This window comes from Terrapene carolina, unplaced genomic scaffold, assembly GCF_002925995.2.
Source record: "Terrapene carolina triunguis isolate 2854851 unplaced genomic scaffold, T_m_triunguis-2.0 Scaffold211, whole genome shotgun sequence".
NCBI lineage: Eukaryota > Metazoa > Chordata > Testudines > Emydidae > Terrapene > Terrapene triunguis.
Genome location: NW_020664562.1, coordinates 38203869 through 38223219, shown reverse-complemented (window position 1 = coordinate 38223219; position 19351 = coordinate 38203869). Strand labels below are relative to the sequence as shown.

Genomic DNA, 19351 nt, shown 5'->3' with positions numbered 1-19351 from the left:
TGCAGTTCCATGCAGTTCTCAGCCGCAAGGAAGATGGTTCTGATGTGGAGCCTTGAAATGTAAACTGAGGAAAAATGGAATGGGATGTAGGCGTTAAGATTCTATAAAACCCCAGTGCCCTGCTCCCCTAATAGGGTGAAAGAAGAGAAGGAAAACGTGTAACCTACACACCTCATTTGGAACCGGAAGTACACAATCAGGCAGCAGCAGAGACCAAAAAAAAAAAAAAAGGCAAATACATTACAGTACTGTGTTAAATGTAAACTACTAAAAAAATTAAAGGGAAAGCTTAAAAAAAGATTTGAGAAGGCAAGGAAACTGTTTCTGTGCTTGTTTCGTTTAAATTAAGAGGGTTAAAAGCAGCATTTTTCTTCTGCATGTTAACAGTTCAAATCTGTATTAAGTCTATGTTCAGTTGTAAACTTTTGAAAGAACAGCCATAACGTTTTGTTCAGAGTTCCAAACAACTTACATCCCCGAGGTGTTCGTAACTCTAAGGTTCTACTGTATATACAGGTTAATTATGACTATAAACATAATTAGCAGCTTTGCCTTTTAATGGAATTTTATTTCTCTATCTTTTTTAAGGACGGTATTAAGAAGATGAGTTGTTAGCATTAGTCATTCTTTTCTTCATAGTGGTATAATAAATTTTTCTTGTTTCTGAAATTTTGTTTGTAACTTGAAAACTGCTCAAAATAATTCTCTTGACAGATAATTTCAGAAACTACACATCTGCATTTTATGGGTCTATTATAGATATACTCTGCAAGAGCAGGATCTAGTGGGATTAGTGGAGGATAGTCCAGCTTGGCTTTAGAGATGATTGTCTCTTGGACACGTTCCCTTCCACTCCCCGTTGCACAGATCACCTCTGTTCCCATTTGTAATTGCATATAATGTGGATACAATCAAAATTAATGACAACTTACATTGCACAAACATTGTAACAACTCAATTGCCATATGTTGCATGTTAATATCCGAAAGTGCACTGCACTTGGTGACGTGGTTACCGCTAGTACAGATCCTGGAATTGGCTCTATTTCACATGTCATTACCAACCACAATGCAGAATTATTGCCCTTTAGGTTCCAGGATGTGCCATCTTCAGAGGAGTCTGAGTTTCATTTTTATCTCTAGTAAGGTGCAGCCAATGGTCATTCCGTACAAAATATTGGTAAAGACTATTGTTTTTATACTTGATTGATGCTCTCCTCTGCAACTCTGATTTGTTGCTCAGCTGTTCAGCAAGTTGGGAGTTTCAGTAGCAGAACTGGTGTTTTGTGTTAAATGCTAGAAAGGAAGAATGAAGTCAAAGCTATATCTGTAATACTCATATTGTCCTACACACAGAGCACTTTACAGGCTAATTTATGGGCTTTGAAGGGACGCTGTCAATTTAAAATCCATTGAATTAACTTTAAAATCCACTGAATGAATTAAAAATAGTGTCATGTACTATGCCTGCCCTGAGTCCCTCTGTGTGTTTTACACGTTACTGTGTGAAAGACCCACCCAAACAACTGAGGACAATGACTTACTACACAGGAGAGACTGTACAAAAATGGATGTTGTGAATGCACAAACTAAACAAAATAGAAATACTTTCTTCTCTAATCTCTGTTATCTTGGGTATTGTAACTCAGAGGTAAATTGTTCTCTGAGAAAAGGGTGATTTTTTTTTTCTTTTAAATTGACTGTGTCCCTTTAGCAAACAGATACAAATTTGAGATAGAGATCACTTTATTCACTCTGAAGTATGACCTCAGGGTGGAACTTGATACACGTTTTACAACACTATGCAACAGTTTATGACAGGAAATGAAGACGAATGCTCAATCCAAGTGGAACTGCAGGGGAAAATTAGATACACAGAACATAAGTATTTGACTTTGAATTTGGCCAGGACAACGGGGTTAACACCCTTGTCTCCTGTGAGAAGTGCCAGCTGTTGCTCACTTTGTTTTTTGTAAGAGGGTGCTTCCAGCAATCCAGTGCTTTGTGATACTATGCTGCAGTTTGCTTCAGTCCTAACTCAGAAGGCAAAGTGCCAGCTACTAAATCACTGACTCCACTTCCTGAGGCATGTATGCGTTTATTGGCAGAATCTCTCACACAGATATGCATGGACCTGGCCTAACTCTGCTTCACTTGAGAACTCATGGGATTGCAGTGCAAAGTTGGTATATCAGTAGGTTTTTTCAAAAAGGTTTCAGGTGGAGTATATGCTGAGGAACCCTGCAGACTGGCCATTGGATTTGTTCTGTATTGCTTGTGCATAGCATTTCTTATGTGTAACTGCACCTTCAGGCCTTGGTAGCAGTCTGATTTTGTAATCCTTGTGCACAATGTGCTGTACAACAGGTGTTCCCCCTGAAGTGTTGTGTGTGCACACCATGGCTTCTCAGCAGCTAGCCAATAGAAGCAGAAGGTTAACCAAACATCTTCCCTATTCCCGGATGATGAAAAAATTGAGCAGGGATTATCCATTGGGATCAGATGGGCAAGTTCTACACAATCAGTTTCATAGAATTGTAGGTGAGTGGCCATGGGGGAAGCTTGGTCCTGCCTGTCTTCTTCAATGTTTCTGTCCTGAATGTGGTAAAACATGGCTTGTGTTTACTGCCCGGGATGCCCCTTTCATAATACCTGAGCAAACAGCACAGGCCTTTTAAGGAAACCCTTGTAAATTTCTATTTGCCACTAAAATCAGCCTTGCAGTAGATTTTACCACTTTCCCTCCCTCTTGATTCCAACATTTGACAACGGGGAATTATATGCAGTGCCTTGAAAATCCAGATGGCAGCTCTTAAATGTTTGTGCTCTTAGTGGACTATTTGGTAGGAATTCTTTCATGGTTTATTTCTATATATTTAAAATAAACTATCCTGTGGCCCCCTAAAGCCTTAATCTGGTGCATTCCGGGTTCTGACTTTTGTGCCTCTCTCCTCCATCTTTCTTTGGGTTTTGGCACAAAGCGTTTCTTGTTTAATAGATTTACATGTGCCAGGTGAGTGGATGCTATCCCGCAGTCCCTCTTGGTATTTCATCATATTGATGATTTGCAAAAGTTTCTGCAGAATTTCCTGCTTAAACCAGTATCTTCTCTCCTCTGTCTCACTTCTCTCTGTTGTTCACCTGGTGCAGAAGACATTGTGGCATTTTTTGAATATTTTCAGGATGCTAATACTCTACTTGCACAGATATTACCAATTTTTAGGAAGGTTGGAGCCACTTTTTTTATTCAGGATCTGCCTTTTTAGACTTGTTATTCCAAGGTGAATAAACTCCTCTAGTTGAGGAGCTCTGCAAACAGTTTGTTTGTGCTCACTCCATTAAGCATTAGAGGTTTACTGTCTAAGTGTTGATGGATGTGACTTTTGGTTGCAAATTCCTTGGTACAGTGATGCCTTAAGCTGTCTGTGGAAAGATCGGAGATGACTCTGTTTAGTATAACTTCTTATTTTCCACCCAGTTTGTTTTTGGGACTACTAACAGCCCCACACTCTGCATTGATTGCACCCAAGTCTTGTTAAATAAATGATTTCAGACACCTTACTTCATTTTACAGTATTCCTAGACAAGGCTTGAATAATGCACTCACCAGTGGTAAGTAGAAGAGTTTTCCTGTGGAGCAGTGAGACTTAGGCCACCAATTTCTGCAGAATTTAAGCCTTCATTTAATTAAAAAAAGAGTTTCTTGCCCTTCAGGTTGTGAAGAAAACCTTCCTAGTGTGAACTGATGCTGTGCAGTTTTCCTGAGCCCACAGACAGATCACTTAGGGGCCTCTGCTGCTCTTCATAGCTTTCTTGAGTAGCAGAAAAAACAAATGAACCAGACCCTGGTCAGTTTAACTTCTTAGCCTAGCAGATGTTTAGACTGAAATAGCATTAAATACAGTTACAGTTTTCTGTTCTAGCTTTAGTTTTAAATTAAGCTCCAGGTTTTTATTACTGCAGCATTCCTGGCCACCAGCATCAGGATTAACTGTTATGTGACAGCTTTGAAATAGATTTCTCAATGTTTTTGTCATCACTTAATAAAAACCACAAGTAAAATGTTCTGATAAATCTTATCTAACAGAAAGGTTTCTCCATTTATGGTTGACTGCAGCATCTAATGTGACTCCAAATCGAACAACAGCAGCAACAGGGATGGGCATCTTGCCATTCTTTCCAAATCAGCCCGTTGTTGGACAAGCTATGCCAGGGCAAAATAATACTCAGGATAAACAATCAACTACAGTGGGACTGTCAGAAGGAGCTGGCTCAGGGTCGCAGGCTTGTCTTCAGAGCTTAACAAATTTTACTGCTGGAGGCTTACGCACAGAACATCCCCAACAGCAAAGTCAGCCAAAAAGCACTGATACAAGTTCAGGGGTAAGAAAAACCGGACATAGATTTTGCATTCCCGTACTCCCGCCCCCTTTGTTGTTGTTGTTGTTCCAATTACAAGTTAACTGCATTTTCTTTTTGCAGTATCTCCATTATAATATTTACTGAATCATAGAATGATTTATAAAGCATTTTAAGGTCATTTGGATTATGAATTACAGCAAGGAAACATTAATGTCTTTTGATTGTCAAAATGAATTAACAAAGAGGAATCTTTCTATAGTACTATTATCCTCATGTACGTGCCTCTGTATATGTAATGATGAAATTATCTAAGCTACAGGAAATGCCCTTTTTAGACAGTAAAAATGGAACTCGTGTTGCAATTCAGTGACTGTAAACTAGAACAGTACCTCTAGGTTAGGGGGTGTGTGTGTGTGTGTGTGTGTGTGTGTGTTTCTAATCTGCAGCCTCTTAAAACACAATTGGCATTTCCTTGACATCAGATCAGGTTTAGTAGTTATTCTTTCAAAGTGTGTGGATGCAGAAGAAAAAATTAAAGCTGAAATGAAATGCTTTATTAAAAACTGTTTGAGATTCGCAGCCATTAACTGGATTCTGTACATGTATTTACTTAAACATTTGACATTTACAGAAAACTTGAAATATCTTAGATTATTATGTTTTGATTTAAGTTTTCTTGTTTTCCTGAAGCAGTTGAGATTACTAGCACCTAAGCAGTGTCTTCGGCTACATTCTGTTTTCAGCATTTATTTAATATGTAATTATTTTAATTTTTAAATCTATGTTAGTGTAATGATTTGGGATTTTAAACAGATTATTTTTGTATATTTTAATCAGCATTTCCGTTCACCCTTTCATACAGATAAAAAAGGAAAATAAACTTTTAAAACTCCAGATAATCAAGTATTCTAAAAATGAATCTGCAGGTTATCTTGGGAGGTTTTGAATCCCATACTTTTGGACAGCCTTTCTGGCAGAGATATTAATAAAGTTACTTCCTTTTCTGCATCAATTGATACAGGGGCCAGTTTTCTAAGGCGAGTGCATTAGTAGCACATTCCAGATTTGTACATTTTTAACAGAATGGATTTAGAATAAAATTATATAAAAATCACACTGGGCTACATGTTTCAAGTGATTATATGTTCTCCAGTTTGAAATCAGCCCATCCATACTCTGGGATGGCTGCTCAGTGGTCTCTGTGAAATTGAGAGAGTGTTGTCTTCAGTCCAGTTCCCAGTGGACAGGTATCACAAAACTCCTAATAGTATGGCACTAACTGGTTTCCCCTCATAGTCAGTGTCAACTGAACCCAAGGTTTGAATGGGCCTGGAGACTGAACCACCTCCTGACTCACTGAGGTAGGAACCTTTCCCAGAATAGGGCTCCGCTACAGTGGTAGTGTGAGGTGGGACTCATGCCTTACTGAGTTTTGACTAAAGAGAGGATTTCAGTTTCCCAGGCTGACATTGTGGCACTTCTCATGAGCATTAAATTCCATTTTAGACATGCAAATCCATTTGCATTTTTAATTATGATTTTAAATATTAAGGGCAACAAATTGCCCTTATTTGAATAAACTCCTTGGTACTAGTAGTAGAAAAAGCCAACTTCCAACCCAAACGGATGTACCAAATGTGATTACCAGGTGAATTAGGAACCTGAATGTACATTAACAGTGAAGAGATTACACCCAGTGTTGAAAAGCAGGTAAAAATCCTCTGAAATTTATGGCCCAAATTATCTGTTGGTGTGATGCCATTGAGGTCTTATGCCCACAGAAAATTTGGCCCAATAGTTTGCCCTCTATGTAGGATACTCAGTACATCTCTGTGGAATCTCACTCAGTGTTCTGATTGGCCTGTAAAAGAGGTGATTTTCAGTTCCCATGTGTTACAGTTTGAGAGGTGACATATGCCTCAGCATAAACCAGTTCCTTTGTGTTTATTGATATTAATAGTAAGTGCTTCTGCATCACTGTTATGACTTATCAGGAGACCCATCTCTCAAAAGTGGCGAGAACAATGTTTTCTGGGAGGTGTTGGGGGTGCTATGACAGGTGTTTTAAATGTTGCTAGAATCTATGTAGGATTAGCTAACTAATTTGCCACCTGCACATGTAACTCTATTTTGGGTATATTTTTATGCTGTAAATCAACAAATTAAATGTAAGGTTGGGCTAGCGGAGTGCTCACTAGCGTGCTAAGAATACCTGTGTAGATGCTGTCCTCCCTCCCTAGCCCCTCACCAGACTTGAGCTGCAATGTCTACACAGCTATTTTTAGCACGCGAGTGAGAGCGCTGCTAGCCCGAGTCTGCGGACCCAGGCTAGGCGCTCGCTCCGGAATGTAGCATGGACATATCCTTAGGGGTGGCCTTTGGGCAGGCAGGCTGCCTCTGGAGCTCCTGCTCTCCTCCTGAAACAGCTTGTCCCTGTTAAGGACCTAGCACCCCAGAGAAGAAAAAACTAGCAGAATAGACTCAGTTCATCACAGTTCCAGAAGCTCACACACCTCTGCTGGTTTGGGGGAGTGAGTGAGTCCTGGGGTCTCAGACCCGCTCCCAACTATTTTTCCCTTTAATGTAAGTAGTGCTAGCGCTGATAAGCAGCTTGATCAGAAAGGCATTTTACATTAGTACATCAGAGAAAATTCTGCCTCCCTAAGTCAGAGTTCATCAGTCCTTGGTTTGCCAGAGACTTGAGTTGAAGCTAGTCGTCTATCACATGCTTACTGTTAGCGTATTAATCTGATGGCTTTTAGTGAGGTTTTAAATATTCTCAGGTAAACTAAGTTTCCCCCCTTCCCCAACCCTTCCCTGCTGGTCCAAAGAGACACTTGGCTGACAAACTACTTGGCAAGAAAAAATATCTGTGATCTGAGCAGTCTGTTCAGATGATTCAGTTCAGGATCGATGTGGAGATATTCTGCTGTAAAACCTATGGAATCTGCATGTTTTTAAAGTCATGTAGAGACAAGCACATGTCATTGCTTTTGTTTTACTTATGACTTGAGTGATAGCTGAAAAATGGAATGAATGACGATTTATAACATTTTTACAGATTCCCTCAAAAAACCAGACTTCGCTCCTGGGAGAACCACCCAAAGAAATCCGTCTTAGTACCAATCCCTACTTGAATTTGGCAAGCGTGTTGCGTGGTGTATGTCTTTCAGGTAAGCAGCCATTCCGCAGATGCTGGTCTAACAGCTTGTGATTTGATTTAAGGCTTTCAAGAGCAGAGTGTGGTAAGTTGTTTTTCTGCTTACTAAATGATCCCAACAACCACAGCATTTGTCATTAATAAAACCTTGGATTCTCTTTCAAAGAACTTGCACCGAGAAGAAAAGTAAATTGATATAAATGACCTTCATAACTGATTTTCTAGTTGGAAAAATACAGTTTATATGAGTACTTATCTGTAAAGAGATATTATGTGCTGCAGTATTTCTAATGCAAATGTACACAGTTAGCATATTTGTTCCGAATTTATGTACATTCTAGAAACTATTTTCTATCAAACATAAGATCTTTTATATTTTGGGCTAGATTTTGATTACAGTTAAATGTGTAAATCTGGAGTAATAAATTTCAGGTCTGTGACAATATTCTGGGTTTACACAAGTGTATCCAAGATCAAAGTGTGCCCCTTAATGGTTGCACAGCATGTATAAACTGAATGTATTCATTTTGTTTTGAGCAGGAGTTGCCAGCAAAGCAACTAGTACACAGCAGCATGCTGGGCTTTCAAGCAACATAGTGGATGCTGCAGTCTCTCAGGGAACTACATCACAACATGCAATGGAAAACTACTTTAATTATTCTCAACAGTATGGGGATTATACACAGGTATGTTAGCTAACAGTACTTTCCTTCCTGTAATGGGGTGCTTGGTATATTTTTATTGCTTATAGATAACTGAAGTTACACTGTAGTTGCATGTTGTTGTTTTGTGTTCTACTTGGAGTAGGACCTGTTGTAAAGACATCCCATAGGTCTGTGAAGATGATGGAGTTACTTGGCTCAATGGTACTATAAATTATAGAGCATTTTGATCAATTTTTATGTCGTTAATAAAGAGGATATTATCACTTGGGTCCTGGTATCAATTTAGATGACAAGTGCAGAATGAAGTCTTTTTCACTAGCTATAAGATAAACAAATTCCAAACCAACGAATCAAGTTATTTAAGGTGTAATGGGCATCACGAACATATACTATACTAGATGAGGTTCAGACATATAATTGTTCTATATCTTCTGGGTGAATAGAAGACTTTAGTGTGGTCAGTCTGACACCTATCACATAATCACTTAAAACATATATTTAAACTGTTCCGTTGGATTTTTATTATTGGTTTTAAATCTGTTTTTGTGTGTCTTGGAGAGCTTTTGTCTTTAATTAAATCTAGTGCCCTGTGAAGGTCATGGGAAATTGGCATAAAGTAAAATCACCATAGCAGGCAGATGAAGTGAACGAGTTTTTTTCATTTATAGGAGGCTGTCCAGCAGTGGTATCAGCATTATGCGCAGGCATACAACGCTACTCAAGCAAGAGTAGGTGAATTTGAAAATGAAGCTTCCGAGGTAAAAGTGAAATGAATTTCCTTCACATTTCCGTTGACTGCTTTTCTCCTTTAGCATTAGGATGCTACATGTGTTTCAGCGCTACTGTAAACAGAAAGGACCAGATTGTGTGGGGAAAATGGTGCCGGAGAGTCACCGTGTGGATCCCAAACACTCAGTCTTTGGTATTCCCTAAGCCGTCCTGTACCTAGGATCCTACAACCTAAAGTTTTCACCATGTGCTGTAAAATAGAGCAGGAGTGCACCAAAAATGATCATACATTGCAGCCATAGAACAGCATAAGTGAACAAGAGATTATCAAGTTATTTCCCACTAAGGTATTCTCCAAGAGCTATTTAGCTCTCACATTGTTATAGATCCCCAGTAGGTGCTGCAGTGCAAATGGTAGGCAAAATCTAAAAAATACAAAAGCAAATTTCCTTTTTTTTTTTTTAAATCTCTATGCACACAATCCTTTAAAAGTTCCTATATCAGACTCAATGAGAGAGAGAAATTGCTGTAGGCCTGAGCTGTTCTGAACTAAAAATTCTTTCCTTTAGAAACTTGGTTTGACTCAGATATTTCCATATCTTTCCACTGATAGTTACTATAGTCAAATAAGAGTAATTACTTAAAAATAAATAGTTTTGTTTTGACCTTTGGTTTATCATGGATCCTCTTCTCCATTTAGGAACCTGCTATATCTTATGGAGACTACAATACCTATTTGCAGGTTATGCCTTCATATTACACCGGAACCCAGGGATCATGCCAGCCAGGCAGCTTTCAGCTTACTCCACAGAATGCATTAAATAAGGTGAGAGGAGAAACTGAGTGATTTCAGACATGGCCAAATCTAGATGCAGGTGGTAGCATGCCTTGTTTGTCTCTTGCTGCCACCAAGTGGCTAAAAGATAATTAGGACTTTTGAAAGTCTAAATGAGTATTGTGCCAACTACAAAATGTTTTGGTAAACTAGGGCAAACATGAACCTTGTGGCACCTACCAAGCCAATTCCAAAGCTTTTCTATTTACATCTTGATTAGGAAAGTCTCAGGGTAGCCCGGGCTTTGTGAAGGATCAAATCTAGATGCTGGTGGTAGCACTTGTTTGGCAAGAACTGGCTGAGATGTACCTTGTAACAAAGATGGGGAAGGGCTATGGATGTTGCTGGGTGTTGTGTACATAGTAAAGGATTTCACTTTAAGTTCCCAAACACAGGGCCGGAAACTCTGTCAGTAGGTTCCATCCAGCTAGAGTTATCATAGCCCAGAGAGGAAAGAAATAGTTCAGGTGTTTGAGATAACAACTGGTTTTCAATCTCCTTTTTTCTAGTTAAAGGAGGAAAGTTCATAGATGAAGCTGATGTTAGACAGCTTCCTCCCAAGCTTGTATTAATGCCACATTCCATAGAAGGCAGTCAGAGACCATTCCTTTGGCATGGACTAAACAAATATACAGTGTGCCTGGGCATCCAGAGACTTGTCTGAATCCTGGCATTAGATGATTGATTAACCTGTTGCCTGAAATAAAGAAAGCTCTTTATTTCCACACCCAAGCCCTCACTACATTTTTTACAGCATCTGTAAAGCACATTTCAGAGCTGAATTTCAAAGAGACCACATCCTGAGATGTGTGTGTATAAAAATAAAATAATTAAAGAAATCAGGATGGACTGGGATATTAGCACTTAGTGGCAATGATTAGAACTTCTAGACTAAATAGCTAATGCCATTCGTGCGTAGTATAAAACACCTCAGCTAGGAACTCTTTATAACCACAAATGGTACTGTTTTCTCTGATCACTTAGTTTGGGTTGTCACTTACTTTCTTCTTTTGCACAGGTGGCACCAGTAAGAAGTGAAAAGCGAAGTTCCTCACACCTCATTTCTTCCCCAGAAGCTGGCCCAGTTGAATATATTGGCCAGCACACTCAGGGCACAGCATCAAATTATGCAGAATCCTATCTTAAAAAAAAGCGTGTTTATTGAGATCCAATCAACCAATCCTGCCTTAAAGCCAATAGGTGACCTTTTTGTACCTCTGTATTTATTACTGCCTTAACTTCATACCCATCCATCTTTATATAGGGTGACACATTCCTAAAAGGAACAATTCAGGCAAATTTTCCAAATAAATTATATGTAGCAATAAAGACAACTAGTTGGACATTTTTCACTCATTATTTGCCTTGTTAAATAATATAATACAATGGTGTCTCTCATAATACATGATCTTACTGTAACTTGTCAGAATTGACAATGATTGTCTTATGCCTGCAAAGAAGTTTCCTTTGGTGATTGTTGATCATGTCAGTCAAAAGCAATGAAAATAGTAGTAAAGGAGACTTTTCCCTTGTTCCTTAGATGAGGAAGGTGAGATTGTCTTAGTCATAATTTTTAAAAAAAATCTTGAGTGTGCTTTTCAGTTTTACCTTTTCCAGAGTTGAGCCTTCTGCACTTAGTCTTTATATTTTTAAAAATCTTCCCCAAAACATTGGAGACACCAGGTGTATTAACAGAGCCCATGAGTTTTTCAGTAAACATTTTGTTAAAAATAAGTTTGTTATATTGTGAGCCTACCAGCATCAATCTAGAGTACAGAGGCGCTAGTTAGAACAAAGGTGTAATCTTAGCTATTGATATTCTGTCCCAAGAGGTGGTTGTCATTTTTATATGCAATTGTTTGTGAATGAATTTTTCTGCCCTAATCTGCTTCTGAAATCTGTGTAAAATACTAGGTCTTGCTAACCACTGGATTTGAACTGGTGTGAGAGAGTCTCCCAAAAACTAAAATCTAAAAGCTACCCTCCACTTAGTAATGAAAATTCAATGCGCAGGAACAGTAAAACTAACCAAAATAATTGCAACCACTTTGTAAGCGGATCAGTATAAAAGTTGCTCAAAAAGAAGCTAAAAATTTAACAGCCAATTTTGTTTTCTCTAATTTCTGGGTTGTTCAGACAGTAGAGGAGTAAACTGCCCAAGCCCACTACACCTGTCCTAGTTTGGTTTTGTTAATCCCACTTTCCTGTTTTTTACCTTCACTCTACTCTGTCTCCAGGTGTCAAACTTACTTTTACAGTTTGCTTCAGCTATCCCCACTGGTCATTTGGGACCCAAAGTTCTGAATGCCCCCGATTCCCATGGACTTCAGGGTTAGGCCTTTATGATGTGTTCTTTTTGCATCAAATAGTCCTCTTTAGACAGGACTAATCTCTACTCACTCAGCTCTCACTGGCATTTATGAGTATGGTGCATATGATACAGCATAGAGACAGCTGGGTTTATTATTTACACCTACGTTTATATTTTTATATATATATATTCCATCCCTTTTGAACCCCTCCCTTCAAAAGATTTTCATTGTAGACTCCTTCTCTCACCATGAACTTTTCCCACTTCCTTGTTCCTGCTACCCCCCATTCTCTTGCCCTTTTTTTTTTTTTTTTTTTTTTTTTTTCCCCCCCTCTTTCTCTTTTTTTTTTTTTTTTTTTTTTATATACAGAGGGTCATTTTCTCCAAGGAATTACCTCTCTTGCAGTATGATAACTAGTACTGTACTCAGTCTCCACCAGCCAGAACTGGAATAGTCTTTTGCCTTTGCCTAGTGCTTTTCTTTCTCCCTGACTTGTGCACTGGGCTGAGAGGTCCATTCAGCAACTTTCAAAACTTTTTTTTTCTCTCTCTGACTGGTTTTTTTATCTTAAATTTGATTTACCAGCTCCAAGTCCTATCACCAAATCACCTTAAATCAAATGTTATTTTTTGCCTACAATTTTTGTATCTGCAGTGGTGGAAATCCATGTTTTCATTACTAATATTCATATAAGTTAAATTATGAATAAGACACTTGCCAACTGACCATGTGAATTAACTTTCTTGTAATCCCTTTGCAACTCAATGTTTCCATCTTTGACTAAATTGCAATAATAATGGAATTGATGTTCGTAGTGCTCCCACCATGTAATGGCTGTAAATTTAATTTAATCTCTTTATTCCAAGGTTATCTTTTAAGCCATGTTTAAAGTTTACTGATTTTAAAAAAAAAGTCTTGAATAAACTCAAAGTTTTTTGCAGTAGCTCAGAGTCAGGACTTTTTTAGCAAACACAGTTGCTGTGTTATGTAAATGCTCTGCACGCCTGCCTTAAGACAGCAGAATAGCAATGCATTTGATTGGTTTTGTTAGATTATACATGTATGTATTGATTGGTGTTGAAAATTCACCTGTAGTATTTTGTTTAAACTATTGTATCTGCAACTTTTCAGAACTGTTACCCTTTTCAACAAAATAAATTACTGCTCCATTTACAGTGGAATTTGTGTGAAAGCACAAAATCTCCAGCCTACTCTATCATTTTACACCAGGGTGCTATAGCAAAATTTCAAATTTATCTTCCCTAAAAAAGTAACAGCTTTGCACAATGTAATTTATAATTAACACACACACACACACACACACACACACGAAGAAAAAAAATCTTTATTAATTTGTATAAAGAGTAACAAAGTGCATATAGATTCTACTCAGGTTCATAAGTGAAGTACAGAAATAAAAAATAATACTGTAAAAATGAATCCTACCAGTTTGGGGTTCAGTAATTACATTTATACTTTAATATGTAAAAACATTTTTCAGTTATTACTGCCACTCAGTGTGCCCTCTAAGCATTTTCAGAATCCAGGTTTGGGGGAGACAATATTGCCTAAATTCTAGGGAGAGGATTAGCAAAAGGTTGCCAGTTTGCATAATCTACCATCAATAAAAGCTTGCCAAAGTCACATTATATGACTTCCGTGTCCTTGATTCAACTGCAAAATCTGTTTATGGTCATAGAACTCAAGCAGACCCAGTCTGGCCCCACTGGTTAATTGTATAATTTGGCAGTCTGCATACCAAATTGGGGTCCAAAAGCTGTTTCTAATGCAATAAGTGAATAATCTAAATACTCATTTAATTTTTGTTCCTCATGTTTTTTTAAACAGGTGTTAATAAATGCAATGGCGTGCAGGACAGAAAAATGTCCGGCCCAAAAAAACATGGCTTCCAGGAAAATCCTCATTGTGATTGAGTTTATAGGATGCAATAAAAATGGGGAAAGTATTTAGCTTGGGGTTTTTTTTTTGTTTTTTTTTTAAAAAAGCTGTAATAAGAAACTGGGTTTCTGCAGTGAAATGCAAACTCATAAAAGTTGTAAACAGCAACAAAGAGTCCTGTGGCACCTTACAGACTAACAGATGTATTGGAGCATAAGCTTTCATGGGTGAATACCCACTTCGTCAAGGTTATGCTCCAATACATCTATTAGTCTATAAGGTGCCACAGGACTCTTTGTTGCTGTTTACAGATCCAGACTAACACGGCTACCCCTCTGATTCATAAAAGTTGGTAAATGCTTTTTTGGGAATATTTACATTTATAGGTTTTATTTTTTGAATATAAAAGCTCAGGACTTCAAATTGCAGGTTAAAGCTTTTTGGTTAGATAACCCTGATTGATACAGTATCTGAACTGAATGTTATGTGCCCAAAATATTTTTGAAATGCAGATGCATTGAAAGATGACCTTTTTTGCCCACTTTTTTTTTTTTTTTAATCTTACCACTTTCCTAAAAATTATTTGAAAAGCAATTAAATTGCTATGGAAAGTTCTGCTCAATCTTCTGAGTTAGTTATTCAAGAAAATCATTCTAGCTGCAGAACACTTGTTTAATGTGCTTTATCTGTTGACGTGCAATGTGACTTGGGACCATCATAAATTCCCTTGCTTGACACAGTTCTTTCCAATTTGTGTTAGTTCAGTATAATCTAAATGCTGGACCGGTTGATCAATGAACAAGCCTTTTTTAATAAGTAATACCCTACCAAGGGCAGAGTGCTTAAAGATTTTCTGCTAGGGAATTTAAATATTTTGATCCAAGTGTTCATTACACCAAAAAAGGGAAACCAGTGGAAAAAGAAACCCTTAAACACGTATTAGCATAGCCAGAGTACAAATTACAGTAGTTAAAATAAAAGAACCTGGCCATTTATATTTAACATACATTTAAAGCACTGACAATACAAAAATGTTAATTATAATTTATTTATAAGTGCTTCAAATCCTTGAATAAGATTTTGAAAGGTCGTCCGGTCACCTGGATTATATATCCAACATTTCCTCATCAGTTGGTCCACCTAGGAATGAGAAAAAAAAATTTAAAGGGTGAATAGTAGACTGTTCATTTTCTCAATAAAGACCAGCTGATGTAAACAGGAGTAGCTCCACTAAAGCCAACAGAGCCATGCGGATTTACACTAGCTGATGATCTGAGCTGAAGTGAGCTTCCGTTACATTTTAAAATCAAAGGTTGGCCATCTGGGTTGAGAAGTGGTGTCAGGTATATCAGCTATGAGAACAGATAGAAACAACTACACCCCCTTGATTCAGGGCTACTTATAGCATTGCAGGCCATATGCTGTACAGAACAAGTGAGCCGTAAAGTATTAGAGTTAACATCAGCTTAGTGAATGTCATCACAGGTGCTGCTAGTGGCTGGGGACTAGTGACTAAAAGCCTGATCCACCTCCCACTAAAATGAATAGGAAGCATCCAAACGACTTCAGTGGGAGTTGGCTCAGGTACTAAGCGCCAGCTCCTGAAACGGAAAAGGAGCTGTCCTTTAGCACAAGGGGTAGAGGCCTTTGGTTATGGTATCGATGGTCCCACTTTGACCCACTGGCGTGAATGGCGTGTCTGTATGAACACAGCCTCTGTGTAGTACATGCACCAGCTCTATACTTCAGAAATCAAAGGACTATATAATGAATTATATGGGACTCAGACCTTAGAGGTTTTTGCTTCCGGGGAGGTGTCAGACTTTGGAATCTCATTAGGAACATTTTTTTTTAACATAACACTTCAGAAAGCTTGAGAAGAAAAGTTTGCTTGTATACATTTGGCTATCAATCTAGTTTATACCTCTTCTGGGGAGTTTTGTGGCCGGGGCAAGCGTTTTCCTTCTGCTAATACACGTACAAGCCGCGTTACCGTCATCTGGCCTTGAGTTGGGCCAATCATTTTCAAAAACTCCTGTAACAAGTAAAAGTCACATGGATCATTTATTTATAATTCTTGCCAAATGAATCCGTAACAGTTAAACTTGACATGAGAAATACTTAATCTCAAAATGAAGACTAGTTATAAACCCGTATTCATACAGTATTCTCATTTCTTTCCCATCCTCTCATGAGAATACAGGAAGCACAATTTTTTAAATATGGCTTCCTTAACGAGACACCTAATACCCACATGTAGATACTCGTATTTGTTCTTAAGCAAAAAAACGTTTACTGATGGTTTGAGCATCCAGATGCGAGAGTCCATGTTTGAAAAGAGCACTCCGGACCTTTTGTTTCCATAAGCTAGAGAAATTCATTCCACCTCTTCATTGATTTTGAGTAAGTAATAAGGTAATGATTCAGGTCCCGTCTTTTTAAACAAAGCTCAAGTTGCTATTTTTCAAGATATTTATGAGCAGAATTAGTGTTGGATTAAAATTCAATTGCTGATGTTGAAGTAACATTTCCTTTCACAACCACTCACCGCCATTGGACTAGCCTCTGAATCACAGTAGGTCAGTAGTTCATATAGCGTCACTCCAAATGACCAGACATCTGAAGCAATGTAAAACTTGCTCTGAAGCAGACATTCTGGAGCATACCTACGGATGTAACATGGCTCTGTTAAATTTCAGTAAGTGCTGCACAAATCACTCAATACATACACTCCTGCTGTAAAAGGTAAAATTGATGGCTTAACCCGCATGCATTTAAAATAATTTGCCTATGGTATCATTTGTGTGGAATAAATCAACATGTGAGTATATAAAAGGAATTACACACACACCCCCTCTCTCTTGCCACAAGGCTTGAGCTGCAGCACAAGCAATCAAAATATACCATCCAGGTAAAACCCTTATGCAGCACATCAGTATAAGAACGGCCATACTGGGTCAGACCAAAGGTCCATCTAGCCCAATATCCTGTATTCCAACAGTGGCCAATGCCAGGTGCTTCAGAGAGAATGAACAGAACAGGTAATCATCAAGTGATCCATCCCCAACTTTGGCATATAAGCCAAATAAAATATTAAAAAGAAATATATCATTCAAAATAAGAGGGGTGGATGGCTATATGGAATTTGTGTGTGTGTTTTACTTAACTTTGGAAAACATGACTTATTGAAACAGAAAAACAGTTCCAGAAAGCATTAGTTTCCTGGAGCAGGTTAAATAACTACATTACACAGACTATTTAATGAAGCTGAGTTGTTGTATCCCATTACCAAAACACTGGACTGTCGAGATCGTCTTTGACGGTGTAGTACTCCTTATTGGTTTCAATTACTTTGGTGAGGCCAAAGTCCCCAATCTTCACTCTGTTCTCACTTTCAACAAGGACATTTCTTGCTGCTAAATCCCGGTGAACATACTGACGAGAGCCCAAATAATCCATTCCCTGAAGAGGGAGAAAAAGCCGGTTACACTAACACCCTGAGTATTCAGGTCCATGTTACTTTCCCCACCTCCTTTTATAAATCAGTCCCCCAGCTTCTCTTCTACCTCACTCACTATTGACACCTTCATCATCTCTAGTGGTTGCTCTTCTTTCTCCCCTCTCCTCCATTTTGTCAGTCTGTCCTCAGCTGCTCCTCCCTTTAAACTCTGCCCTTGGGTGGCCTGATCTGCTTTTCTGGCCTTTGCTCAGTCTTGTACCTAGCTGTCTTTCCAGCATCTATTCCCCAATGACCAATTGATTTCAAATTTAAATACATCTAAAATGGTATCTAATCGCCAATCATCACTGCCTACTCCACCGTTCTCCCAAGCTCACAAACTGGCTGTCACCTCCTCTCCTCACTTTCCTAACACGCACTTCCACTCCTGCTGTTGTGACCACATCATTCCACTTGCTCCCTCATTTTCTGTATCAAGTGCACACTCCTTGTCCTTGCTTCTGAGATCCTGCACAGCTCTCCTCTTGCCTACTGCTTGGCTCTTGTTTCCAGCTCCTCTGAGCTCCTCCCATGGTCCCCCTCCTGAATGCTCCCTTTTGTCCTGCCACATCTCTCCTTAGCAACTTTTCACTCCCATCCTCTTTGCTGGAGCTGCTGCCAGCTTTTCTGCGTGTCAACCACCCTTCCTTTCCTCCTTCAAAACCACTCACTTTCCATGAGCTCACTCCGCAGCAGCTCTCCATACTGATAACTATGATAGCTCCGTTATGTTTCAGCTGCTGGACACATGGTAAGAGACATAAGTAATGCAAACCCCCTAGGAGCAGGGACCTTGTCCATGTACACTGTCCCCCTTCCCCCTTTTTCAAGTACTTACAAATTACACAGACATTGTGCTGCTGAAAGACTCCATTTCCAGGCTTACCTTGCAGATCTGAACTGCATATCTTAGCTGATGTTTCAGGGTGATTTTGCTCTTATTTCGTGGGAGATATTCCTTTAGGCTCCCAGAAGGAAGAAACTCCATTATGAGTTTAATCCCGCTTCCTCCTGAAAACATAGTAAGAATGCTCATTTCGCCATAGCTTTAATGCCAACACTCATCCTACCAGGCTTGCTCAACAGTTACCACCTTAGTGGCATCTAAGATACCAGGGTTTTTTCCTATACTTATTTATATTCATGGCTGTATTGCCCCAAGGCGCCAATCAGTGTCAGCAACACCCATGGTGCTGGGTGCTGTATAAATTTATAAGAAGACAGAGACCCTACTTCAAAAGGCAGGTAAGTGTGGCTCCCAGCCAAATACTGACTTTTTAAAGTAGTGATCATTGTGACAGCTAAAGAATGCAGACATATTTAATGAGACAGAGCCAAGCAAAGGATTTAATGTAAATATGACCTCAGTAACATTGGGCACCGCAATTGCTTTGATATGAGGTATAGTTATGATTATGTCTGTGCTTCCTTAATAAACGCTCTATTTTCCAGGGGATTGTAACTGAGCCATAGTTAATTGTCTACACACACATTTTTCGTGAGGGGGCAGTCAGTGAGAAGGGGAGAAACATCAGAGAGATTTTAACTCCTATACCAAGAAGAAAAAAATCTAAGTTCATATCCAGAGTAAGTTTTTATGCTGAACCATAGAAGGAAAAATCTTATATTTTTAATCTTCTACTTGAAAATTTACCATCTTCTATGCAAATTCCCTTGTATTTCACAATGTTTTCATGATAAAGATTCCTCAAGATTTCAATTTCTTTCTTCAGATCAGCAATATGATTCCCACCACTCTCAGGTTTCAGGGACTTTACTGCCACCTGCTCTCCGGTATTATCACCTTCTGGATCATACCTGCAGAGTTCAACCTTGCCAAAGTGACCCTAATATTAAAAGAAAAAAGGAAACCATTTTGGACTGTGATCAC

General features: G+C 38.7%; 2 protein-coding genes across 6 annotated transcripts in view; one reads left to right on the top strand and one right to left on the bottom strand.

The window, feature by feature from the left end:
• LOC112115950 (ribonucleoprotein PTB-binding 2) overlaps positions 1–10937 on the top strand; it is a 59119-nt gene extending 48182 nt beyond the window's left edge. For 2 of the 3 annotated variants that reach the window (XM_024213188.2, XM_024213189.2), the window contains exons 9-15: positions 2367–2540; positions 4117–4382; positions 7423–7534; positions 8062–8207; positions 8855–8944; positions 9616–9741; positions 10769–10937. In XM_024213188.2, coding sequence (XP_024068956.2) covers positions 2367–2540; positions 4117–4382; positions 7423–7534; positions 8062–8207; positions 8855–8944; positions 9616–9741; positions 10769–10915 — 1061 coding nt within the window. In that variant the 3' untranslated portion in view covers positions 10916–10937. The remainder of the gene's footprint in view (positions 1–2366; positions 2541–4116; positions 4383–7422; positions 7535–8061; positions 8208–8854; positions 8945–9615; positions 9742–10768) is intronic. The other variant, XM_024213190.2, reaches the window with a different exon arrangement.
• Positions 10938–14230: 3293 nt separating this feature from the next.
• LOC112115936 (tyrosine-protein kinase JAK1) overlaps positions 14231–19351 on the bottom strand; it is an 88923-nt gene continuing 83802 nt past the window's right edge. For all 3 annotated transcript variants that reach the window (XM_024213168.2, XM_024213169.2, XM_024213170.2), the window contains 6 exons: positions 19115–19307; positions 18347–18471; positions 17251–17423; positions 16510–16627; positions 15886–15996; positions 14231–15101 (listed from right to left, as the gene is read on the bottom strand). In XM_024213168.2, coding sequence (XP_024068936.2) covers positions 15000–15101; positions 15886–15996; positions 16510–16627; positions 17251–17423; positions 18347–18471; positions 19115–19307 — 822 coding nt within the window. In that variant the 3' untranslated portion in view covers positions 14231–14999. The remainder of the gene's footprint in view (positions 15102–15885; positions 15997–16509; positions 16628–17250; positions 17424–18346; positions 18472–19114; positions 19308–19351) is intronic.